Here is a 26,075-nt window from a genome sequence, read left to right on the forward strand (position 1 = left end):
ATAGCTCACGACAGGCCGTGGTATATGCTCATTATATCACAGCTAAGGGGCGTGTAGTTTGCTTTTCAGCCCAACTGTATACTGTTTTTCTCAGGCGCGGAGGGATACTTACTTGTTGTGAAAAGTAATTTACAATTCTACCCGTGGTATACGCTCAGTATATCACGGCTAAGAACCAATCAGATTCCTTGATTTGACTTGTCCGTTTTATAAGTTGTAATAAGCGCTTGAACAATCGAGCTATTTGGTCGTAATAAGGGCTTGAACAATCTACCTATTTGGACGTATGATTTGGAGAACTTGTTGATAAATTGACACACAACATACGTTGATTCTTAATGAGCCATATTCTCTTTTGCTCCTTCATTTGTTCCTCCTGTTTATAATTGAACTGGAATAGATCATGTAAAGACAAAGTTTCTTTCACCTTCACACTTATATACTAATTTAGAAGTAGCACATGCAAATAGTGTGTCTGCATCCAACCGACCTCCAGACAGGCGACCTCTGGACTTAATCTGGCCTCTGTGCTCCTGTTGTGTGGGACGTGCACTCTTAAAATAAACTGATACTGGACCCACGCTTTGTCAGTGTAATGTGAACAATAAGAAAAGTTATGTAATGCTATGAGAACATCTTTCCCGCAGACAAGCGAGTGGCGAAATGGCCTCTGATGGACAACCCCCTGCCCACGCTGGCCATCAGCACCTCCTACCTGCTATTCCTCTGGCTGGGGCCCAAATACATGAAGAACAGAGAGCCTTTCCAGCTCCGCAAAACACTCATTGTCTACAATTTCAGCATGGTGTTTCTCAATTTCTTCATCTTCAAAGAGGTAGGTTGCTATCACCTACATTCTACCTTCTGTTTAACATGTATGTCTTCTCCACGAGGCTAAAGTGGTGATATTCCCTATTTGTTTCTAGCTTTTTATGGCAGCGCGGTCAGCGAGCTACAGTTACATTTGTCAACGGGTGGACTATTCAGAGGACCCCAATGAAGTCAGGGTGAGTGTTTGGCGCGGAGACACACACATCCACTTGCGATGAATACAAATGTTTACCTCAATGGATTAACCAGCACCTGCTCTTTTATGTAACTTTGTTCATATTGTTCATGTGTGTGCAGTAATTAGTTTCCAGAAGTTATAAAACACCACTGCTAATTACGAGTACCATGCTTCACAGATTTATTTGACTTCACCATAGTGCTTTACTATACTCAATGGTTTTGGAAACATGATTAGCTTCCGTTCAACTAGAACCTGCTTTTGTTATCAGAAAAAGTAGGAGGTGGAAGAGGGGTAATAAGTGTTGTTTCAAAACAAAAGCACTTGTGTTCTTGGAACTGTGATAATATTATAAACAAGGTGAATTTAGCAATCACAACGAAAACAGCCAAGACACATTTTGAGCCCAGAAAACTAATGTTATTACGGGATGTAAATATAATAAGCCTATATTTAAAATGGACAACATTGTAAGGAGATTTAAACTATGCTGCGACTCTGCACTGCGGTCAACTCAGCCGTCTCTCGAGTTTGTTTTTTCAAATCAGCAGCTCTTAATTTTTTGTCCTGCTATATTCAATGAGTGATACAAATATTCTTTACCATAAGTTCTTAATAAAACTGACACTCTTGGACTCGGTACTAGTTTGACCTCTACCAGAAATTAAATGAAGTCCTTTTACTGTGTACTTTGTGAGTAATCCTCTGTCAGAGTTCCCTCCATAGTACATAATGCATGTTTGTCTGCTATCTTTGATGAGTGATACATATATAATTTTACCATTAGTTCTTAATGAAATTGATACTGTTTGACTTTGTATTAGTTAGCCTACTACTAACAATTATTTGTTGCCATTAGTTCTTCTTGAGATTGATCCTGTTGGACTCAGTGAAACTATACCCCCACAAGTACTATGAAGTACTTACTGTTTACTTTTCCAGTAATCCTCTGTCAATGTCCCCTCCTGAGAACAAGAATGCATGTTTTTCTTTTAATAAGCATTACAAAACATTTCTTCCTTGATTGACACTGTTGGACTCAGTACTAGTGAAACAACTCCCACAAGTACCTTTAATGTGTACTTTTTGAGTAAAGTAATCCTCTGTCAATGTCTTCTCTTGAGTACAAGAATGCATGTTTCTTTGCTATTTTGAATAAGCGTTAAAACACATTTCTTCCTGAGACTGATATTGCTGGACAGAGTATTTTAAGAGGATATGGTAGACATGATATCAGCAATACTTCCAGTCAGTACTCTAGTCTTTAGAGTCTGGCCTGGATAGCTGGTCACAACTATCCTTCGGCTAAGTGACACACTCTGTCGCTCTGGTTGGCCTCTTATGATGCTGCTGTCTTTTGATATATGATTATTTCTCAGCCACTAGTGTTAAGAATGTCACAAGGCTCAGGACCCAAATGCACGACACCAGAAACAGGTCAGGATTAACAAGGGCCTGTTCTCATTTCTCTAACTCCCCTCCTCGACTCCCCTCCTCAACTCCCCTCCTCGACTCCTATCCTCGAGACTTAGTCCCGCCCACAGGAGAGCGGAGGAGCCGAGGAGGGGACCCGAGGAGAGAGGAGGGGAAGCAGCAGGCGGTTAGAGAAATGAGAACTCCTCTCCTCTGAGCAGTCATTTTAAAGAGACGTCCATTAATGATGACAGGAGGCGGCACAGCAGCCCTCTGTCTGATGGACAGATGTGTTCACGACGACTTATATATTTACTTTGATTCATTCACAGTGCGGCATAATGAGACAATAACAGGCTACATATGTGGACACACATACCACACACACGCACCTACAGCTCCTAAAGCATAATCAGGCTACAGCCGTTGTGTATTTTATTATGTGAAGCACTAAATGGTTTTAGAAAAATATCGACTCTTTGTTTGTAGATATCTACTAAACTAAAGCAAATACAGAGAGTACGCCTGTTATACTGAGTGATATATATTTTACACCCTGCTCTGCTTTCTGCACGGACCTCACAGTTGATCTCTCTGTAAACATTGCGTTGCGATGAGAGCAGTTCAGAAAATAATATCCAGGGGATGCATGCAGAGCTGTCATTGGCTGAGATAAGTCCGGCCGTGCGTCACGACTCTTTGAGACATCTCTGTTCCCGGAAATGCATCCATGAAGGAGCCGTGGAGGAGCCATCAGTGTATCCTCGGTTAGAGCTCCTCCAGAGAGCCTCCTTTCTCCTCTCCTCTCTCCTCTCTCCTCTCTCCTCGGTTAGAGCTCCTAGGCTCTCTGGAGGAGCTCTAACCGAGGATACACTGATGGCTCCTCCACGNTCTGAGTTCCTATTGGGCTCTTTCCGTGCACTGGCAAAGTGATAGCCAGCGATGTTGGATAAAAGGAGTACTCACCGCATGTTGAAATTTGCTCACATTTTCACTTTGCTAAGTGAATTGAATGTTACACCCATTTTGCTCTACTGACACTTGTATGATTTGCGCAGTCTTGTCTATTTCTTTCATCGCCCTTTGTTCTCGTGTTTATTCTACGTATACACTTATAACTATAGATGACACAGCCATGTTTCGTAAGCATCTCTCCTCTCTTCCCGCTATCTGTCCTCAGGCCTCTTACAACCAGACAAGCTACGCAGGAACTACCCAGGTATCCATATTAAAGGTCATTCATTTGAGACGATGATGGTGATTGTAATCCTAAAAGCTTGTTTCTTTTGCAAACTAAATATGGCGAAGCATGTTCAGAAATGATTTTTGGTTTAGGGACTGCTCCTACCGCTAGCCTATACTGGCTTTGTTGCAGAAAGAGATCTCCAAGGAGAGAAAACCAGAGACTACTGCATTTTTTCAAATTGGGTAATAACTAAATATATTAATATGCAATAATGAGGAGCCGAGTCTCTCCTGGGGAGGCCAATAGCGAGGCTCTTTTTTTTCTTCGTTACAATTTGTCTTTTATTGGTACCCGTTGTGGCCAATTAACGCCTGTGCAACAAAGCAAAAAGCACCTTTTTTCTGTAGTCTGTGTCTGTATCAATAGCTGTGATTATCAGAAAAGGTACGCCTTTTTGTTACGGTCTGGTAACTTTTGGAACCTGCGTAACTTAAAATAAGGGTTCCGCAGCGTCATGGCCATTTTCTACTGATCATTAAATTCCATTGTTGAGGTCTACTAGAATAGATTTTATATTGTTTGCAATTTTCGCAACTCACATGGTTTCTGCATACATGCATCTCTCGTAAGTATGATTGTATTCATCTTCTGTCCTAAACGGGACCCCCTCGCCTGTCGAGCCCAGTGGTGGCTCTGATTGGGTCAGAGCGTTGCGATGCTTCGCGCTGACTCGTTGGGCTGGGCTTACTGGTGTGGCTTCTCAGTCGGACATGGGACCAGCCGAGAAGCTCATCCTGAGCACACAGGCGGAAACACCTCACAGGCCAGAGTAAAAGACAATAAAGTGTGCGGTTGATATTGAGTAAGAAAAGGTTTATAAAACGCTGTGAGGAATGGTGTCTGCGGAGAGCATTTTTCTTCTGGCGATCCCACAACTCGTCTTATTACCAACCAGGAGCTACATTGCCAAGTGCGAATGGGACTCCCTTGTTAGTTTGAGAAATGTTACGCTAAGGTCCTGGGTGTGGAGTTGAGCTCCGCGGGATTGGTCCATTTTGGTTCCCCCGAAGAAACAAATGGAAAAGAGAAATCCGTCCAACGAGGCGTTCTGGGGCAGCATAGACAGGTCTTTTCTGTGTTAGAGTTTTACTTGCTACAGGGTGCACTTTGAGGGTTTGTGACTCTGCAGACCGTTTACATGCAGACACATGCTACATGGCACACAAGGGGACGGGTAATAACCAGAAAAGCATGACATGGGACCTTTAAGGAAATGTCCAATATGAACCTCAATAAGAAGATGTTTTCTGAAAAGGAAACGTCATCATAACTAGTCAGGGAATGTGTTTAGACAATCAGATGTGAAAAGACTAAGGACAGTTCATTACAAAAATGTAATACAGTTTACTCTTTGCTAAAACAAACTACTTTTACCTAATTATAGGGAAAATGTGATTTTAACATCTTTGTTTATGATCCATTGCCATGTTACATTTCTTGATTCTAAAAGCAGACCAGTAGACTTTGGTTTTAGACCTGTTACAAATATGTAAGTACCTCATGAGGGAGAAAGGTGCAGAAGTCTGTAAATTATTATTTTAATCACTGAGCTGGGAATGTTTTTAAGACAATTTGACAAGCACCCATATATTAGCACTTGGTAAACACATACCAACAACTATAAACTGTGGCAGGATGTGGCATCAAGACAAAACAACTTTTACAACGGAGCTTACCCCGCCCAGGATGGCGTAACTCCAAGTCACATTTCCCTTGGCCCTTTTGTGGTCTGCGTGTTTTTTGCAAATGTATAAAGAAAGAAAACATCATGAAATCTCCGCTGTCCCAAACAAAACAACCTGATTATCCTCCAGAGTGGCAGGCAATTCGAATAGAGATTGCCTTAAATGCACATCAGCATCTTGGTATAAACATCAGTGTGGTATAAACTCATGCAGTAGATTAAGCCCACTAAGCTAAGCTCCCACTGCCACAATGGGCTTTGCAAACACAAAACAGAACTGTAAAATTCTCTGTTTTTATAAGGCTCTCTGTCAGCCACACTGTGAGAAAGCACCGAGGCAGCAGGACAAAGAGAGGAGCTCAACAGCAACACTGAGGGATCTACTCACACAGAGCAGAATGCATTATGGCAGTTAAACCATCTGCAATCAGGGGAAACCATGTTACTACTGAATATGGACTAGGACAACGTAAAGACTGTTTCTTTTCCTGGTGGAACTTAATCAGACATTTGAGTCCTTACACACCTCCTCCGGGTAGTGTCTAGATAAGTTCAGGGATGCAGTGCATGTGTGAAGAGGGGCTTGTGTTGCATTCCTGTGACATTGTGTCAGCAGTGGTCTTGCACCACCTTGTTCATTTCTAGCATTACATTTTTGAGCTTCATCACTCGAATCAAAAAACGCTTTGTCGACCGAACAAGAGGAGAGCTGTGTGATGGGTGAATGCGTGACCAATCAGTTTGAAGTCGGTGATAGGAATCATATGGGGCTCGACTGGCAGATAATGAAACACTGTCATCACAAAAACTAGAGATATGGCGAGTCCTGAGACACACAAAGAATGCCAGCATGTAAAGGGAACAAACGTTGAGCAGAATTTAAAGTTTTATTTTCTTCTAATCAGGTTTAGACTTCTAAAGGCAACCAAATAAATCCATCTACTGATGCAACCAGAACAAATCCATTCATGCCACGGTGCTTTGAAGAATAGCCATTCATGGTTCTTCAAGTGTTCCGTGCAATGCCTGACACAGCGTGGCACTGGTATGCAAACTTAACCTCCAAGTTTTTTCTTCCCATTTAAAAAGAGGAAAAAAAAAATCACTAACAGTAGCCGTCCCAGGGGGGGAAAAATGGGTGAATGTTTCATACAGAGAGTCGGCTGCTAAGTGCAAAGTTTGGTGTCTGTGTCTGGCTGAGGGGCGGACATAGGTTTGACTATGTGCAAATCTTTTGTCTAAGCTCAGGCTTGAGTTGGATGGATGCCAGCGTGACTTATCACCCTGACATGTGGGTGGCACAGGAGGCCATCCCAATTTACACCAAACTGGCTAGACATGCACACACATGAGAAAATACTTATATATATATATATACAATATATATTAAAGTGCACTACTTGGTATCGCTGTTAAGTAAGTTTAGTGTTACTTTGTATTTGTCCAGAAATAGTGCATGCACCTGCACACAAACCAGACATGCACAGCTATACTGTATATAAAGTATGGAAAACATTTCTCTAAAATACACACACACAGACTCTGACTTATTTGTTTTTCTACCCACACATCCCCATCATAACCATCACCTGTGCAATCCTGCATTTGAGCTCGGCCTTCTCCAGATCCCAGGCACATCCGTCTCTGGTGTACTGCAACTGCAGCTCACTCCTCTTCTCTTCCTCTCTCTTCACCTCCGCCTGCACGTCCTCCAAAACCGTCTTCAGGTCCAGCAATATCCTTCTATTCTCCCCTCCCTGCATGGAAACACAGTTGGCAGCGTTCTTGTCAACCAAATATGCCAGATGTACTTGCATAGTGGAAAGTTAGCCTTTTGCACAGTTCAATTAGAGTATCAAAAATAATTCAACACTTGATAATAAATACAAGCACATCTAATAAAGTACCATTGACAAAACTACAACCCCCCATACATTACTCGTACAGAAGAATGTGTACCACACAGCACTAAAGGCACACACAGAGCTATGTTTAGCTTCAAAGGGGTAGTAAATATTTCTAATCACTTGTATGTCAGCTACTTCTCTCAACAATGACTCCTTCTCTCGCATCCATTCTTCCTTATCCTGTATGTGTCGCTTTTTCAAATCCTCCAATTTCTTTTTAAGCCGCGTTTGTTGTGTTTGCTGCGGCTGCTGCTGCTGCTGGGCATCAGGACCCGGCCACATTTGTCCCCTGAGGAACTCAAGCTGTGTCCCTGCTCCACCTTCTCCCGTAGCAGAGAACTGCGAGTCGTATATGTGACTGAAGACGGTGGGCGGAGAAGAGATCCTCCTCGACGGGCTGCGATTTTTGCCCCTGCCTCTATCGGGCCTGTCCATCCTGGAGCACGGCACAAACTCCCATCCCTGAGACGGGACGTAGCCCCCGCCTGCACCGCCCCCACCGTGCACCCCCGAGCCGTTCATAAACGCACTCCACATTCCTCCAGCGAATTAAAATAAAACATTAACTTAATGAGATAAAAGGTGAATGCTAATCACCAAGCTATTTTGAAAGTCTTCATTTCTGCTTTGTAAAGCACAAGTTGAAATGTTTCTTGATATAGTTCAACAGCACACTTTGCCATGTCCAAATTGAAAGAGACAATTATCCACAGCCGGCCATATCCCCCGTCTGCCCCGCAGCAGCCGAAGCGGTGCTCACACAGGCGGCGGGACTGGACGCTTTAGTCCGTTCCATGTCCTCACGGCTGCTGTCATTCTTGTGCCTGAGTCCCCATGGTGTCCTCTTTTATCTCGAGTGGCCTACTTCCTCACTGCTGCACCTCTTCTTCTCTTTAACATGTTTATATCGAAATCTGAGGCCGCGCAGTGTCGTCTCTCGCCCCTGCACTGAGTCGTTTTAGGCGACAGTCCAGGGCTGGCACAGAGACAGACACCCAGTAACCACTCCAACGCGAATGGGAGAAGTCCCAAAATATCACGGAGCCGCACTGATGTAAGAGCTGTGGAGTATTTTTACCCGCTGTAACCATGAGTTTATTTTCCTGGAGTTAGATAGCTGGAGGAAGCAGTAGAGCACGTCCATTAATACACACCGGGTTACTCTAATTAGTGGCGGCAAAACACCTTGCGCTGTGTGACCATGATGACAACACATCAATTTACGCCGTCAAAACATCTGTCTGCTAACTGTCACTCATTTCAGAGGTAACAAACAACTGAGAACACCTGAGGGGATTACATTTAACACAAATATCTCTTCACTGTTGGAAAACTAACGGTGTCTTAGTCTTACCTTGCATGTAAAAAGCTAACTTTCCTACATGTCCTCGTCGTAGCAGGCGAACTCCCACCCTGGCCTGCTGCCATTTCTCTGCTACTTGAGCACGAGAGGTGATGGTGGATGACTATCATCTTGACAGAAATAATAACACAAGTCGCTGCTGACGTTAGCCACAAACTAAAGAAGCCCGTTTCCAACGCCAGGCATGCAAAAAGTATGTTGTAGCTCATTTGTTACTCTTGACATAGTAGGCTAAGTAACTAGTAACGTGCAACTGCTTTCTATGCGACACATGTGATTTTCAAATCTTCCGCTCGAGCGCCAAAACAAGCTTGAAACGGTTCACATATTTCACTGTCTGAAGCCTGACGATTATGTCTCGTTTGGAAAAAGACACCCTTACCTCTTCCTGTAATATGCTATTGAATGTTGCAACATAATGTCCTTAAAAATATCCACGAGTTTGTTGTCAGCGAAGTATCTGAACTGAAGTCTTGAGTGGATGCAGTTGCTTGGTCAAAACAACTGAGCAGCCTAGCTGAAATGATGCTTCAATAACGGGAATAAAATCCTCCTTTCTCTCTCTTTTCCTGTCTCTCCCTCCCTCCCTTTCAACACAGCTGGCCCTAATATGTGAAGTAGAACATCCCACCGGTGGGATGAAAGAAGTGGACCGGTTCCTCCCCCGTCCTGGTGGTCAGGTCCGAAAAGTATTTACAGACACACCCATGAGCATTTTTACCGTTTTTACACAACTCTGAACACAAAAACCCCAAAAGGATTATGGGTAAAATGCCAAAACTCCTATATTCCCTACTGACATTATGATGATACAGATCATGTTGATATTGTATTATGACTCAGACAGTGCCTGAAATTGAAAGAGACATTTGACTGATGTTTGTTTTGATGTCAGACGTAAGTGAGTGTATGACTGTTATTTTTTGTCAGTGTGCACTTGAGTGTGTAGTCTGTGTGCATTCTCCTTACATAAACTTTGGAAAGAACAATGTACTGCTCATAGACCTCATTAATGCTGTTGTCGTGGTAAAACTTCAGAAATTAACATTTGCAGCAGATATGGTATAGGTTTCTTTCCAACATCTCATGACCTTTTGGCTTTACAGACTGATGGGAAAATACTGAATGTGTTCATTCAAGGATACAGAAGTGCGCGTGATACCAAAGACCCAAGTATCTGACAATGTATATGACAGAATGTTTGCCCTCCTAGAAGGTAAACATGACACTCTGTTACAGGCATATGATAACTATGTGACGATGTGTAACCTGATGTTTGGCCTCTAGGGAGATAGGCATGATAATTGCTCAGCTATCTTGAACAAAGCATAGAACACTGCTTTGAACCAGTATTCCTCCATCTTGTGAATGAAAAACACCCTCTCTTGTATATAAGTGAGTGAAGGACACTGTTCGGGAAACTAATTGTATAAAGAATAACTTTTTTCAATTGAAGTGCCTGCAAACTCTTCTAAATTATTGTTTCTGATAAGAGTGCTGGTCAGGATGTAACTGGACAGAGAAATGCTGGGAATCACATCAAGTTTAATTACATACTCACCTAACAATCCACTGTCCCTCCGCGATGTGTTATCCAGAAAATGTTGAGCCTGCATCTGAGTGGTTGGGTGGCTTGGATCGTATGGAAAATTAGAATGAATGTCCTGTACCTTGAGTGACCTTATGTGACATGTTCAAAAATAAAAGAATTGAAATGAACGAATAAGTACAAATAATATTTGTAATAAAAGAACAAAAATCAACATAACATGATATTGAGGGTGTGCTTTACAAAACAAAGAAGAGGGTGAAAAGGAATACCAATTTGAAAATGGTGGCATAAGAAAGTGAGGAAAACAGAACAAGAATGAGGATCAGCAAAATAATGGGCTGAAACATCTGGATGGATGACGGTTAAGTCAAAAGGTTGGGGGAAATAGAGAGGCAGATTGACAAGTAGTTATAAAAGTGCATATTAGAAAACAGAAATGTGCTGTTTGATCAAGTGTTTGCATTATCTTACAGACAGTGGTTCTTCCGCCTGTTTGTCCTCCTGCCTGGGGACATCCAGCCGGTCTATGAAGCTCTGCAGCTCTTTCCTGAAGGCCTTCAGCTGGGCGTTGATTCGATACAGCAGCTCATGGTCTCTGATCCTGCGGAGCACATATAAAGTGTGTTTGGACTTGACATGTTGCTTGTACTTAAAGAAAAGGTGAGGGTGAGTTGAATGGGGTGATTCCTAACCACTTTAATGTGTCTTATACCTGCCACCTTCCTCATCCTCTTCCAGCCTGGCAAACAGCTCCCCGTTGGTGACGAATACCCGTGCCTCGGCGATGATAGTGCTGGTGTCTGTGATGAGCCTATCGATGGTCCGACCCAGCCTCTCCGCCTCGATGCAGATGTCTATCATCTGCTGCCGGTCCTTCAGGCTTCTTGATAAAAAACGACTGTCTACAGGTGAGAAAAGGGAACGTGTCGGGGTGAGGCAGCGGATGTTCCTCACCTCGTCTGAGTCACTCTCCCCTCCTATAGGGCCCTCACGCTTGCGGTGGGGAGGGAGGAGGCGAGGGGAGGATGCTGAGGCCGAGGGGGTGTCGTCGTCCCGTCCTCCATCACTCTCTGCGTCACTGTCCCGGGGGCTGCTGCGGATCCCCAGGTGGGAGGCCAGGTCGTAGCGCTGCATGTTGGAGAGCAGCACGCGGTTCTCGTACTGGAGCTGCATGACTTTGCCACTCAGTTCATTGATCTGCAGACGTGCTGCTTTCAGCTCCTCCTGGAGGACCTCCATTTTAGCGGAGTCAGCTCCTCCTGGGGTTGAAACAAGGCGACAATGAAAAGTAGAACACCTCCGCAAATGAGACTTAAATGTGCAGCTCCTGGAGGCTTTGTGAAACACACTTGTTCAGATACAGATTTGTCAAGCTAAAAAGAGCAATCTCCTGCTTGGGCAGTGCAGTTTTTTTCCCCTGCAACAAAGGCTTACTGAAAGATGAAATACAAACAAACCTCCTCCATATCTCGATCCAGCTTCATGGTTTCCAGCCTTGTATTTCAGTTTATTGAGTTCATTCGTCACCTAGAGATGAAACTGAATGTTATTCCCAATTACTCTAAGTGCTGCAAGTGTCAACGCTTCACACATTTGCATTTCTTATGCACGAGGCTTACGTAACAGACAAACTTAAAAAGGCCTCAAAGTCATTGATGATGCCCAAAATAGCACGAGATACACAAGAAAAGAGGAGACACTTTACATCTTAGGTCTCTGAAATTATAGCAGTTTCATGTTGCCGAGTAATTATAGAAAACATTGACTATATGTCATGATATTTGCAGTACATTGCCATTTTTAAATAAATATTTTGAATGGACTTAAAATACTTTAAAATGCTTAAAATAGACATACCCTGTGATAGACATTTGCTGAGTCTTTCCATATGAAATCATTACTTTATTGTAGTCACACTGTGCAATGTTTAGATCTTATGGTAACAATACAGTTGACCTGTTAAGATATTAGCCCTTTTGGCAAGCGAACCACCTACCTTTTTGTTCTCTTCTTCCACATCTGCAAAATTCCTGCGGAGTAGTTCTGCCTCGTCCTCCACCAGCTGAAGCTGCTGCCTCAGCTCTGACAAGGCCTCGCCCTGCTCTCTGCACTGCTGACCTCCAGCACCAGAACCATCCAGTCCTGCTGCCGCCAGACTAGGAGAGGAAGAAGCATTCATAAACTGTGACATTTCATAAACAGACGCTTCTTTTCAAATTCTAGTTTTAGAAGTGTCCTCATACAGTCTGGTTAGACTCAACCATGTTTAATATTTTCTTGTCACAAACTATGTCTTATTTGGTAAGTATGAGGCTTTCCTTTCCTACTGTGTCAATCATGAATGAAAGCCAAGTACCTGTCTTCCCTCATGTCATCCAGTTCAGCCTTCAGCCCCCTGTTCTCCACCTCCAGCTCCACAATTTTCCTGCCCAAGATGTTAGCTTCCTCCTCCACCAGGCGCAGGCGAAGTTTCAGCTCTGACTCTCGGGTGGTGGGGGGCCCTCCAGCCTCACCTTTAGGCAGAGGGCTGTCCACGTCCCCGTAGAAGGAGCGGTACTTCTGCAGCTCATAGTCCAGGCGGTCCTTCTCCTTGTCAATCTTTGCCATTTTCTTCCTCATCAAGAGGGCTTCCTCCTTGATGAAGGCAAGCTGGCATTTCAAATCCTCATTTTCTTCCTGTGGTTTGGGAACAGAGATTCTTTATTCATTACGGATGTTTTTTTAAGGGGTTTATTTCCACACTGAGAGTTCTAATAAATTAGGTAATTTCTGGGATCAGTTTTAATGCCTCAGCACATATTGTAATGGAAAGATAGTCATGTTGTTTTTGTGGTTCTCTCACTCACTAAAAAGTATAACTATTGTTCATTACATTGTGGTTTTAATGGAAAATTGCATTGCAAAACAACCTCATTATTGACCATCTCTGTTGAGTTTATAACTTAATAAATCATGTAAATGCTGACTCACCTCAATAGGAGTCTGTGGAATCTTTCTCTCTGCTTTCGGCCCATCCTTGCTTCCTTTCCTTTTCAGTGAGAGCTGCAGGGAAACAGTGGTTACATCATCATCCTCATCATCATCATCATCATCCGTTTACTGTTTTTTTACTGAAGGTAGTGATATCATCGAGATTTACAGTATGTAGCACTGAAGGCTCAGTATTTGAAAAACAGGACTGTTTAAAGCCGCCCTCGAGAATGTTTCTGGTAAAATATTTAAATCACAGTGCTCACAGTGATTTCAAAAACACCCGAAAAAACCAAACTAGTATTTGTTATTCCTTTTTATCATGTTTGTAAGTAATTCACTAATAATATAAACAATAGAAAACAGTGTTTGTGTACAGAATTCACCATTACACAGTATCATGTTTTGTTTACCCTCTCCCCACATCTTAACAAGCGATGAAAGAACACACTTGGTATTTCCTCACCTCTTTGGCTTTCTCCAGTTCATTCTGCAGTGCCTGCTTGGTGACCTCCGTCTCTATCAGCTTCTGCCTCAGATTCTCATTCTCATCCTCTGTCCTCGTCCTCTTCTCCTCCACATTCTCCAGCTCATGATGTAAGCGCACAGAGACATCCTTAGCCACCTGGGAGAAGAACCGAGACAAGGACACAGACGTGAGAGAAGTTGTAAATATTGATGGAGATGGTAAAAGTTAAAGAATGATGCTCAGCTGGCTAGACTCACCTTGAGGTCTTGCTCCAGACTTCTGAGCAGCTCTCCATCCACCTCGCCACTTTCTGCAAACCGGAGCCTCTTCCTCTCGGCCTTCTTCACCCGGTACTGAAGGATCCTGCAGTTCTTGTTGGCTCTCTCAAGCTCCCTACGCATGTCATGCAGCTGGCAGGCATCTTCCTCATAAAAGGTGTCCCGCATCTCATCCATCTCTGCCCGCATCTCCTCAATTTCAATCTGGCAGAACATTTAAAAATGCATCTTAAAATAGTTAAAACTAACCTGGCTCCCTCAATGACAAATGTTCCTTTCCTGTTAATTAAATAATATTCAAAAACAAAGCAGCTATATGTGCAGTAGGCTAAAATACAGCCTGAAAGCAAATACAACAGGTGCTACCAAAGACTAAGCTAATAATGCCAATTTCTATAAATACATAAAAGTGATCAGGCTTGCAATATGTTACAAATACCTAACAACAGTACCTTTAAATCCTCGTTTTCATCCTCCAGCCTCTCTATGTCGTCTTGCAGTCCTTGGTCCGGCTGTGGAGCCGACTGTGGACACTCAGGCTCAGGGGACAGCTCCAGCTCTGAGGCCGGCGGTGAGGCTGATTTTGTCTGCATCTTTGTCCCTTTCTTCCCCAAGCTCTTATTCAAATGGAACTGTATAAGCTCGGACTGCAAGCATCCCTCCTTCCAGAAACCGGGTCCGCAGCCTATTGTGCTTTTAGAGCTCTTCTTGTTGCTGCTCGTCGCCGCCTCCCCTCCCTTCGGGGTTTTGCTCCTCAGTTTGGGGGATTTAGATGCGCAAGGCTGGTCAGAGACGACGCGGTTTGGATCTGCTCTGGAGGGCGAGGAGGCATCAGCAACAATGCGGGGGGAGTCTTCCGGTGTGTGGGTGCCGCCTCTGCTCAGCGTCGGGCTTTCAGCACCAGACGCCTGAACAGCAGCCGCGCTTCTGACGGCAGGAGCACCGCAGGCCTGCCGCTCCCTGCCCGTTGAAACGGGGGACTGACCTCGGCTGCTTCGGCCTCCTCCAGCCTGCTTTGCCGCGATGGGCTTTGCCGAGGTGCTGCCCTTCAGCGTGGCTTTAGATCCCCCGTCTTTAGAGCCGGCTGGAGACGAGGAGCGCTGCTGCTGCTTCCGGCTGCTATTGTCTGGCTGGGTTGGGTTCATCATGGTGTCAAAGGCTCAGCGCATCCCCGACAACATCCATACCCTACACCAGTATCCCTGCAGAAGGAAAACAATGGACTTTTCAGCTTAAACGATGGATGTGATTAAGGATAAATATCAATCCTCAGCAAGACGATCAAGTGGTCCAAGTTTGTTACTTGACTTGAGTGAAAACTGAAATGATTTGGTTAATTAAACGCCTTGGATTCTTAGATGTTTTTGTTTTGTTTTTTTAGGCGAGGCTAATAAGGCCAGCACCCAGACACAGGTAGCCTACGTGACCACAAATAATAATGCGTCCGGCCATTCATCCCCTGTTTGATAAACTGGGATCAGCTGCAGCTCGGACAATTAAACAGCCACTCGCGTTTCCTCCGAAAGGGCGAGAGAGCGAAAGCAAAGAGAAGGCAATGTCATTGGCCATTAAATTCTGCATGCTACATGTTTAGTTGACAAATCAGATGGCCTCTAATGTAATTTTATCCTCGAACAACCCAAAAGAAACAAAGGACGGTCCAGCTTCTTGATATTAAATGATTAGCCACATCCGGGCAGTGCTCTGCCATTTCCCGTCAGCTATCATCTTACTGATCATATATGCCACTACCCGATTACTCATTACTCAAATGGATGGAAGATAAAAGTATCAGAAGCAACATCGTGTCTCTTGCCTGTTTCACAGTTGGCACAGTGTATGCATTTTTTTCTTTTGTCTATTTATAAAGCACGAAAAAGTCGACTGCTTGTCACACAATCCCTCATTCAGTGCCGTTTAAATGAGGAATTAAATGAGTCCAAACAAGCAAGAAAGCAATGAGTTTTTCTACATACAAACAATAGGAAGCAGCAACAGTAAACCAACCTCGGAGGCCTGACAGTACAGAACATAATGTGGACCAGTCACACATTTGCCCTTCATTACAGGTTACTGTTGCCTCATTTATCTAAAGCACACACGTGCTTTTAAAGAAAAATAGTTTATCACGTGGAATTTATTAAGCTTTAGATGTATTTTCTTACCTTTTCTGGTTGATTTGTCGGCTGCTGAAAGGTAGTGGTGATGGGGAGGCAGAAGGGATGCTGGCTCGAGCGCCTCCCGAGCACCGAGCAACCTGTTTCAATATTCATGACATTACATCATCGCTGGGAGGGCCGAGGCTTCACGGAAGTGGAGCTGGCTGGCAGGCTGCTCTCATTGGAAGGAGACAGGATGCTCTCTCTCTCTCCCCTTCTCTCTCCAACAGTGATTGGATGCAGCCAAATGCAACTACATTCACCTTTTATTCTGTCATTTGAATTGACCTTCAGCATATTGATTTAAATTGACCACTAGATAATATGGGACTGTTCCAAAGTGTTTTAATATGTTTTATATTCCAAGGGCAGTGCACTTTATGCCAAGAGAAAGGAGACTTTGCAGTTACAGCTTATTTATCAATAATGTGGGACTTTCTGTACACACAGGAATTATATCAATATAACCTCATGGTTTACTTGATATTGTTTCTTGTCTCCTTATTCTTCTCTTTCTTTGTCTTTCTTTCTCAGACTGCAAATGAAGCTGTTGCACATTGTAGTCATGCAAAGGCCCAGAAATCAGTGTCCAATGATGTTTGGAGATGGGTGATTGTGACTTGCCTAATGTGAGGTTTTCCAATGGAAATGTTTACTGAGGACCTCCTCTCAGGGCATCTTCACTTTATTGAATTATATGTGGGCCAGACCCATCTCGCCAGTCATTTGGAGTTGTTAACTCTTGGCCCTGTGCCGACAAGATAAAGCACACACCCATGGCTCATAGTTGTTTAAAGATACACCACAAAGGAGGCAAGCTGGTGTTGCATGCACCATCCCCTGTGAGCAAAATAACAAGTTAGTCTGCAGGAAACGCAAGGGATGAGTTGAAAGCTAGGATTGTCTCTGCTCTGAAAGTGTTATGGCATGGATTTAGCTTCCGTCAATGCTTCAGTGACCACAGCTCTTAGCCTCCTCTGCAATCCATTTGTTTCTGTCACAGGCTTTTACAAACTATATCTGCATCCATTGAGAAATAAGACTGCCCTCTGTAGTAATCACAGTTTAATTACCAGACAAGATGTTGCGGGGCCAATCGGCCAGCTTTGGCCAAGAATGATGATTCATTTCACTGAATGGGATAACAGATGTTTGGGGATTTTCACCCCCTTCCACAGTGACACACTCACCACTTCCCCCACCTATCCTCTCCTTCTGCCCCAGGCCTATTCAATCATTTGCTTACTTAAAGTGACAGATGTCTGCATCATGGAGGCGCCCATGTGCCAGATAAGATCACCTATTATTCTGCTTCATCTCAAGTAAAATAAAAAAGAGAGTGTCCTCATGAACCGAGAAGACTTCAGTTTCTTTAAATCGCTGGGAATGAATCCTCAATTCTGTATTCCTTTTAATCTCACACTGGGATTGAATTAAATTACGATTATTTTTTTAAGATCAAACAAAGATATGACACTCAAACAATTCTTTTCAACACCCCTTGTTTTTTTTTCTCTGCTCCCTTTTTCCTTCATCCAACATCATGTACTGGTGATAGCAGAAGGTAGATGTGAGAGAGAGGGAGGCCATGATGAGCTTCCATCTAAAAATAACACCCTCATTCATTTAACACTCACAAATCTCTCATTCTCACTTTCTATATTATTCACCAACACTCTAACCCAGGATCATCACACTAACAGTATGTTGACAGGGATCCCAGGCACTGCCTCAGTCAGGAATATTCTGCAGTGTCATGATGCAGTATCAGTGCCGGGATTTACTGTTACTTCTGAACACAATCATCAGGGGAAGATTTAAAGTATAGCCTTATACATACATTTTTATTGTTTAATTAATTGAAAACATATTCTTATAATAATGACATTCCATGTACTGTAGTAGGCAATGAAAAATCATAAGTCTTTAAGCACTTTTTCTGGCAGGTAAACAGGAGGGATTTGTGATCTAGTGCCTTATTGGTCCAAAACGTGCATGAGGCATGAAAACATGCCTGTCTCGATTCTCAGTTGCTGTGCTCCAGATATCAACTGAGCTTCAGACAGGCAGGAAAATTGTTCCTTTTCTCTTAAAACCACTTGGGATTTCACTGAAGGATGCACTTCTGAACAAATACAGACACACCGACTGGTATAAATGCTTTTTATAGTTAGATGTACTCATGCTCTATTCATGGGTATGAATAAAGAGTGATATCATTTAGTTTTATTAAGACCAACATTGGAATAAAGGCATTAGTTTGACTGACGTGAAATTGAAAAGCCACACATCAATGAGATTACACTAATGAGCATTAATACAAAACTAGCACACTTAAGCTAAGGATGCTATGCAGACCGAATCTGCCTTTGTGTCAAAACAAAAAATTGTAATAGCTTACTATTTCATAAGCACTGCAAGGCCTTTGAGTGCCAATGAAAAATCAGCAGTCATAAATCATTGGGCTTCTTGGATCCTCTTTCACAGAGCTCTCGCTCTCATGCTTTAAGGATGTTTTTGTCACCCAGAAGAATCATGACAAAAGGGCTGATAAAGTTGGAAGGATAAGTGGCCACCATCCAGGGAGATTTTTTGGGTAAGGTTTTTTTTTTTACCGAGTTGTGAAATGATAGCTCTGGCTTGAAGAATAATAAACATCAACCATGTAATACCCCTCTGCTAATGGAGGCCTCCCACCCATATACTCTGCAGGAGGGTGCACACAACACACTGTTTCTCAATCTCTCCTGCCACACACAAATGCAACCTCCACTCTCTAATCCACCCACACACACACTAAGCACTTTAACGCTGTTAAATAGTTTATTACGCTGTGGCTGTTTCCCACAGAACAGCTGATTCAAGGAGAGGAAGCAGGAGGAGGGGGTGCACTGGGAGAGGGTGCATTGGGAGCGGGTGGGGTGTATTTGGGAGGATGAGGGGGTAGGCGGTGTCAGACAGCTGCTGTGTACAGTTGCCATGGAAACCTTTGTCTACACCCATCAAAATTGAGGAGAATTCAGGGATGGGATGAGCTTTGTTATAAATTAAATGTAAAGGGTTGTATCTTTTGCCTACCAAACAGGTTTCCGGGAGTTGAACGGTTTTATATTTCCAGTTCTTTTTCCTTTTATTTAAGATATGATAGTCACGACCCCACCCTAAATTGGAAGCACAAATACTGCTGCAGACTTTGATGCGTATTGTCAATATTGGTGAAGGGTAAGGGGACGTACAACATGAAAACAAAATTGTGACCTACTTTATGTTTTATTTAGTTTGTTCATACCCAAACAAATCTGTTTAAGTTTTATTACAATAGATGGTTAAAAGATAGACGACCAACAATGCCATGGGAGTTTCACCCTAGGAAATAGACACAGGGCAATGTGTTACCTTTTACCAAAACCCTTAGTTTCACACGCAATCAAGACACAGGTTGGTTTAGAGACCGAGGGACTCATTTAAAAATATAAACACGTTTTACTAAAGCGAATAAAAGAAAAAAGGAAACTAAAGATATGGTTGCTGGAAGATAAAATAGTTCAAAAATAACAGAAATATCTGGTTCAAATGAACTTTATCACCAAATGTATTTAAAGTAGACCATTCAATTATTACATTTAAAATTGGAATATATCTAGAAAAAAAACTAAAAAGTGCTGAGGCCAGTAAATTGTGTGGCAGGCTACTTTTAGTGAAACTCGGGTGCTACCGTGCTACCATATACTCACCAGGGAGTCAGGGACAGTCACATCAAACCACACAAACAGCAAACAGGTAACTCTCTTGTGCCCCCCAGTGCTATACAACACTGAGGGTAACTGAGGCAAGCACAAAGCTATAAGCAAAACAAAGGTAAAAAGCTACAAGCTAAACATAACAGTAAGATAACAAAAACCGGCAAAGGAAAAACAAAACCCATGAAGTAAGCCAAATGCAAATCAAAACACAAGGCAAAACAAGAGCAAAAACAACCTACAAAAAGGTTAAATAGGGTTGAAAAGGGCTCACCATGCGCCATACAAATAATTTTAAAAGTTTGAGCACTACTCACTACAGGTGTGCATGACAATTGGAAGCAGAACCAGTGATCATTCAAGATAGAGACTGAGGAAAGAAAAGTATCCATGTGTTAAAATAGACAACCTACCTGTACCACTGACCATGACAGACAGAGTCAAAGCTCAAAACAAAGGTCAACAGGTGCCTTTTATAATCAGCCCTAATGAGGGGAGTGGTCAGGGAGGAGTCAGGCCTTCAGCTGCATTCAAGACCACTGCACTCTTTTTGAGAGCATACCCACTTCAGTGCATTGATTACAAAGACAGAAGTTTGGGAAAGCCAGTGACAACAACTGTCAAAGTTATACGCAATGTGTGTATTTTGGCTTCAATAGTGGTATTATAAGTTATTTGTAAAAGAGAAATACCACAATCAGAAAATACTACCAGTCCTACATCCAAGTATTCTTAGCGCAATGTAAAATATAAGAAGGTTAAATACTTATGATGCTAAGTGTTCCTTTTCTAAATGATTACATATCTAACGCTATCGCATTATTATTAACATAAAAGCAGTTTTGTATTGTTGAAGTTGGTTAAGGTACAGCACATGGTAACTACTTGATATGCACTGGATATATATGACAATCTTATCGTATAAAGTATCTGAAAAAAAGATACTGAGGTAAAGTGCAAGTACCTTGAAAATGTACCTTAGTACGGCACATAAGTTGATATATTTATATTCATCCCAACTATGCAGAGAGTTTTGGAAAAACACCAAGGCGATATCAAACTGATAACCATGATTTAAAGTGTATTTGAATTTATTATTCAAAGCTGTCCATTAAAACTTTTGAGAGATTATGTGGTTCTCCTGGTATTAGTAAATGTTAAAAAGTTATTTTTCTTGAGGAGAAGAACTTTCCATAATTACTGTGGATTTTTGATGACTGGGGAAGTATTGAGCACACTGTATCTGTGAACCTGTAAAGTAACCATGGCCCCCTCTAGTGTTGGAAACCAACCCTGCACATCTCTTACCATTTTTGTGTTTTCAAAGTCAAAACATAGTCTGGAAACACATATAATATCAAATACTGTCTGTAAAAAAAACTAAAATGTTAAATAAAGTGGCAAAAGGAAGCCAGCCATTTGTACAGGCATTCCGTTTAATTGAATTTGAAGAGAGTTATGATACTTTTAAAAAAAAAACACAGAAGCAATGTGGACATATAAACGTCCAAGCTTACAGGCTGGGAACATCCCCAAATGCGCAGTGTACAAAATATCACAATGTAATATGTAATTATGTACAGCACAAAAAGAACATAAATACACAGACAAGCACTCTCAGTAACATGAAAATTGATATTTACATAAAAAATAAAAAAACAATTAATAACATTAAAATGCATTGTTAATGGAGGATATAAAGCTGGATTTGCAGATCAATTGTGATTTATACTCTATATAGGCAGAGAAACGTTAGTCTTCATAGTACAAAGTCACTGTAGAACCAGTTAACCAGCTCATTTTGTTTATAAATCCAAGCTATTATCTTGCTGAATCCAAATGTTTTCATACATTTACATTCATCCAGGTCAGGACTCAGATTAAACCTGAAAGTATAGACACAAAGAGATATTGGTTTGGATATGGGAAAAAAATGGTGCTCAAGATAGGCTTAATAGTTAGCTTGTTGTTTTGAATTCTCCACCACCACTTCTCTGTTCGGCACACAACATATTCACCGGCATGTAAGACAAACAACAACGTCAGATATATTATAAAAAGACAAGTAAACATCTGCAAAGACAAAACTCCACCAGCCTTTCTGTCAGATTGAGGTAACACTGAGATAATCATCAGATCCATCCTTTCCCTGGATATTATGCATTACATTTCATCACATTACACACACGTAGGGATGTATAAAACCTGATAGGGTTGTGTACAGAAATAGACAGCTATTTCTATTTCTATGTACATATTACCTCCGGTTATTGATTTATTTTACCTCTGTAACTTTGCCCCTATGGGTGACAGCTCAAAGGTGAGTGGTGGAGTCCACAACTTGAAATAAAGGTTAAATAGTGTGTATTCAGTAAACTGCAAACTTAAGACTCTTTCACGTAACATTAATAACAGCTTGAATAGGATGAGGATATGAATGACATGAAACTGTACATGATCAACAGTTTTAAATATGTAAAAGTGAAACACATTAAAATGATAGACATAAATATAAGTTGGTGCATATGTTATGATGCGTATTCCTGTCTCAATACAGCAGTAACAATAACAATGATTTTTCAAGCAGCTCAGATGCATTTGATGTAGCTTTCCCAGCATGCCTAGCAGGACTGGTAAACGGTGTTTCCTCTCCAGGCTCAGTTTTTAGTCGCTGAAAGTCACTTTTTGAACCAGATCTACAGTACTTGGCACCACAATAAAGAGGGGGAATGCTAAGATCTATCCCCTACCTTACACTACTGTATTTTGCGTTATTATAACCTTGGGCATGACCTTTGACACCTCTTACTAACAAAACAATCCTCTCAACACAAGCATGTCTCATATTTTATCTACGACAACTTAGATCATGGCTTAAATAAACACATCCTAACGCATCCATCCATCTATCTTCCTCACATTAAGTCTCTCGTGTTTTAGCACAATCAACCTAGAACCCATAGCAAGGCCCTACCTCACCTCTACCTCTCTCGCTCCTCTTCCTCTAATCTCTTTTAGCTCTTCCTTTCCTCTTTCTCCTCCCAGAGCTCTCCTGGGTTTTCTCCTCTTTGTTCCCCAACACCATGGCTCCGTTGGCGGCCTTGCTGAGCCCGTTGAGGCTCCCGTTAGAGAGGGCCTTCCCTGCTTTGGAAAAGGAGGCGTCGCGCCTAGGCAGCTGGCGGCGGTAGGTCTGGTAGTAAAAGTTCCCGAAGAGGACGATGAAGGTGATGGCGTAGCAGATGAGGGAGTAATGCATCCAGTGAGGGAAGTCGCAGTCGACGTAGAGAGACAGGGCTGTGTGGCCGATGGTGACGTGGAACTGGATCTGATACACAGAGAGAAACAAAGATTTGGCTGAGATGTGTTGCAAAAGCTTAATTGAGGTTATATTAACCTTCCCGAATCTGTTAAAAAAACAAATTTTCCTATTTTAATTAGCCACATGTTGAGGTAATATCTTACCATCTGGACGATGGTCAAGTATTTCTTCCACCACAGGTACTTTTGGATCTTAGGTCCGCAGGAGGCCAGGCCATAATACAGGTACATTAAGACGTGGATTGCTGCGTTCATGTGTGCTCCAAAGAACGCTGCAAAATGAAAACATGATGATGATGATAATTGTGGTGCTATTATCATACAGTTTTGTTACACACATTTAGTTTCTGTGAGCCTTTCTATGTACTTTTAGCCACTTTAGGTTGAAATTAATTATAACTACAAACTGAATGCTTGAAAGCATTTTAGATTCATTTTCCAGCTGCATTGACACACAGAGATACAAATAATGATGTTATTGTTAGCATGTATTTTGGCACAAATGCCCTCTGAACAAAGGCATGTAAAGGCCCCTCTTCCAACTTACCACAACTCGCAAAACAAGAAATGTTAATTTGAACTAGAACTAAAGGAAAAAGGGGGAGTAAAGACCACAATTGTAATTGATGGTGAAACACATACAGTATGTGACCTGCTCGAAATCAGTCGCATTGACCCGAAGACACATTTTGAGTTGTATACACTGCTGGAAAGAGGATATTCCTAGCTTTCTAATGATATCAGGATTGTTTTTGTACTCCAAATATTAAGCGAAATATGTCACATTATATAATGACTGTTACAGAGTCATAATTTTTGAGAAAAAGGCCTTCAAAGTTTTCTCTTCTCTGGAATCCATCGATCTGATTGATTATTAGCGGAGCAAATGATCAAAATACTACGGAGGGAAGATATTTTCGTTTGGATTACTGGTCTGGGGGAAGCTCGCGAGTGTGTGTGTGTGTATACTTGTGTGTGTTTGTGTATTTTTGCGTTTGTGTGTATTGCATTTTTTTCCCAGACAAAACCCTCACGAGAAACACCGGCTGTTGTTATGCCTGCTGTGACGTTAAGTTACTCCGTTCTCCGCTTGTAATTATGCCGTTACAAGCTTCAAAGTTGTATTTATCATCTGAATTTGCCGAAACAAGTTTAATATTCTGAAAGCCAAGACTTTGTTTAATTGAAATCAGATGAAAACAAACTGTAACGGACCCTGCCGTGTTATTTATGATTACTATATGCCTTACATTCATAATGTCAGCGGAGGGAGGGGGGGCGGCGCTGCGGAAGAGCAGATTGCCTGTCATCTTCCCTTTACAAGCTTAAAGAATGTATTTATCGTGTGAGTTTGGAAATAAAAGTTTCATATTCTGAAAGCCAAGACTTTGTTTGTTTAAAATCAAACAAAACACCCGAACCCCGAAAAAATAGTTTTTTAAGCAAATCCACGTTTATTTTGAAATGAGCCGTTGCGACTTCCGACTGATTTCGATAGAGCGGGTCACATATTGTATTACTTAAGAGGTAAGATAATGTAGAACTCCATCACAGAATGAGCTACTCACACTGTCCTCCTGCCACCCATTTGATGCCGATCCACCAGAGCGTGAACATGGTGCAGTGGTGGTAAACGTGCAGGAAAGTAACCTGGTTGAATTTCTTCCTCAGAATGAAAAACACTGTGTCCAGATACTCAACGCCCTTAGAAACGAAATACCACCACAGAGCCCCTGCCACCTGTCATACACAGAATATAAGAAACAGGTTGATGGGAGAAGACAGACAAGTGAAGGAAGAAAAAGAAAAAGGAGAAACACAGACGGTTAAAATATAAACAAGAGTTATTCACTTTGAACTTGTTGTACAATCAATATGATTCAGCTGAATTCCTTAAATCCTTCTGCATTAACCTGGATGTCACCTGAGACAGGCGTGTAACTACGTCATGGAGCAGAGGGAAGGAAGGTGAAATTGAACACCTTCCATGATCCCTAATCCGTGTATCTACCGTCCATTTGTTTTTCTTTATTAAACAAGTATACGGAAGAGCGTCTGAGAGGCCTTTTTGCTTTTTACCTTACTAAATGGTCATATGGTCATTGGAGCGAGGGGCGGGCGAAACTCAAGTGATTTCAAAACAAAAGCACTCGTGTTCTTGGAACTGTGATAATATTATAAACAAGGTGAACACAACGATGATCACAACGAAAACAGCCAAGACACATATTGAGCCCAGAAAATGAATGTTATTACGGGCTGTAAATATAATAAGCCTGTATCTAAAATGGACAACATTGTAAGGAGATTTAAACTATGCAGCGATCTGCACTGCGGTCAACTCAGCCGTCTCTCGAGTTTGTTATTATTTTTTCTGCCATTAGCTCTTCTTGAGTGAAACAACTCCCACAAGTACCTTTACTGTGTACTTTTTGAGTAATCCTCTGTCAATGTTCTCTCTTGAGTACAAGAATGCATGTTTCTTTGCTATTTTGAATAAGCGTTAAAACACCTTTCTTCCTGAGACTGATATTGCTGGACAGAGTATTTTAAGAGGATATGGTAGACATGATATCAGCAATACTTCCAGTCAGTACTCCAGTAGCAGCATTTTTACCCCTTGGAAAGTCTTTAGAGTCTGGCCTGGATAGCTGGTCACAACTATCCTTCAGCAAAGTGACAACCCTTGTGACTCTTGTTGGCCTCTTATGAAGCTGTTGTCTTTTAAATAGAATTATTTCTCTGCTCCTATAGTTCATTCCTCTCAGATTCTTCCATCAGTCCCAGTCATTGCATGTCAGTCAATAGAGCTTCAAAAAATGTGTCCAATTCAACAAAGTGTTTTTTTTGAGTCAAGGCCAGAGCTAAATTATAGATTGTTTGATTGTGATTACAAGGTGAGAGAAAATAAATCCACATCTTCCTACTAAACTTATTTTATTTACTTGTCCATGTTATACTTATATA

General features: G+C 42.0%; 3 protein-coding genes across 5 annotated transcripts in view; 1 reads left to right on the forward strand and 2 right to left on the reverse strand.

Annotated features, from left to right (window-relative positions):
- Nucleotides 1-3,677, forward strand: part of LOC104955464 (elongation of very long chain fatty acids protein 4-like) — a 7,898-nt gene extending 4,221 nt beyond the window's left edge. Inside the window, exons 3-5 of the mRNA XM_010782791.1 lie at nucleotides 648-835; nucleotides 927-1,007; nucleotides 3,603-3,677. Of these exons, the coding sequence (XP_010781093.1) occupies nucleotides 648-835; nucleotides 927-1,007; nucleotides 3,603-3,677 (344 nt within the window). The remainder of the gene's footprint in view (nucleotides 1-647; nucleotides 836-926; nucleotides 1,008-3,602) is intronic.
- Nucleotides 3,678-6,824: 3,147 nt separating this feature from the next.
- Nucleotides 6,825-16,269, reverse strand: LOC104955294 (protein SOGA3-like). Of its 3 annotated transcripts, XM_010782579.1 has the most exons (13): nucleotides 16,057-16,269; nucleotides 14,344-15,093; nucleotides 13,871-14,095; nucleotides 13,611-13,769; nucleotides 13,145-13,216; nucleotides 12,531-12,850; nucleotides 12,171-12,330; nucleotides 11,632-11,701; nucleotides 10,887-11,433; nucleotides 10,646-10,775; nucleotides 10,444-10,521; nucleotides 10,184-10,302; nucleotides 6,825-7,109 (listed from the first exon to the last, which is right to left on the reverse strand). In XM_010782579.1, exons 2-12 carry the CDS (start codon nucleotides 15,037-15,039, stop codon nucleotides 10,273-10,275), a joined length of 2,487 nt encoding a protein of 828 aa, XP_010780881.1. In that variant the 5' UTR covers nucleotides 15,040-15,093; nucleotides 16,057-16,269; the 3' UTR covers nucleotides 6,825-7,109; nucleotides 10,184-10,272. The 3 variants fall into 3 exon arrangements, with proteins under 3 accessions (XP_010780881.1, XP_010780882.1, XP_010780880.1); XM_010782580.1 differs by lacking the exon at nucleotides 10,444-10,521; XM_010782578.1 differs by having other exon boundaries at nucleotides 10,184-10,521.
- Nucleotides 16,270-21,206: 4,937 nt separating this feature from the next.
- Nucleotides 21,207-26,075, reverse strand: part of LOC104955465 (elongation of very long chain fatty acids protein 4-like) — a 5,006-nt gene continuing 137 nt past the window's right edge. Inside the window, exons 2-4 of the mRNA XM_010782792.1 lie at nucleotides 24,677-24,848; nucleotides 23,253-23,380; nucleotides 21,207-23,115 (exon numbers count right to left, since the gene is read on the reverse strand). Of these exons, the coding sequence (XP_010781094.1) occupies nucleotides 22,795-23,115; nucleotides 23,253-23,380; nucleotides 24,677-24,848 (621 nt within the window). The 3' untranslated portion in view covers nucleotides 21,207-22,794. The remainder of the gene's footprint in view (nucleotides 23,116-23,252; nucleotides 23,381-24,676; nucleotides 24,849-26,075) is intronic.

The sequence above is a fragment of the Notothenia coriiceps genome, unplaced genomic scaffold (genome assembly GCF_000735185.1).
Source record: "Notothenia coriiceps isolate Sejong01 unplaced genomic scaffold, NC01 NC01_scaffold00024667, whole genome shotgun sequence".
Classification (NCBI taxonomy): domain Eukaryota; kingdom Metazoa; phylum Chordata; class Actinopteri; order Perciformes; family Nototheniidae; genus Notothenia; species Notothenia coriiceps.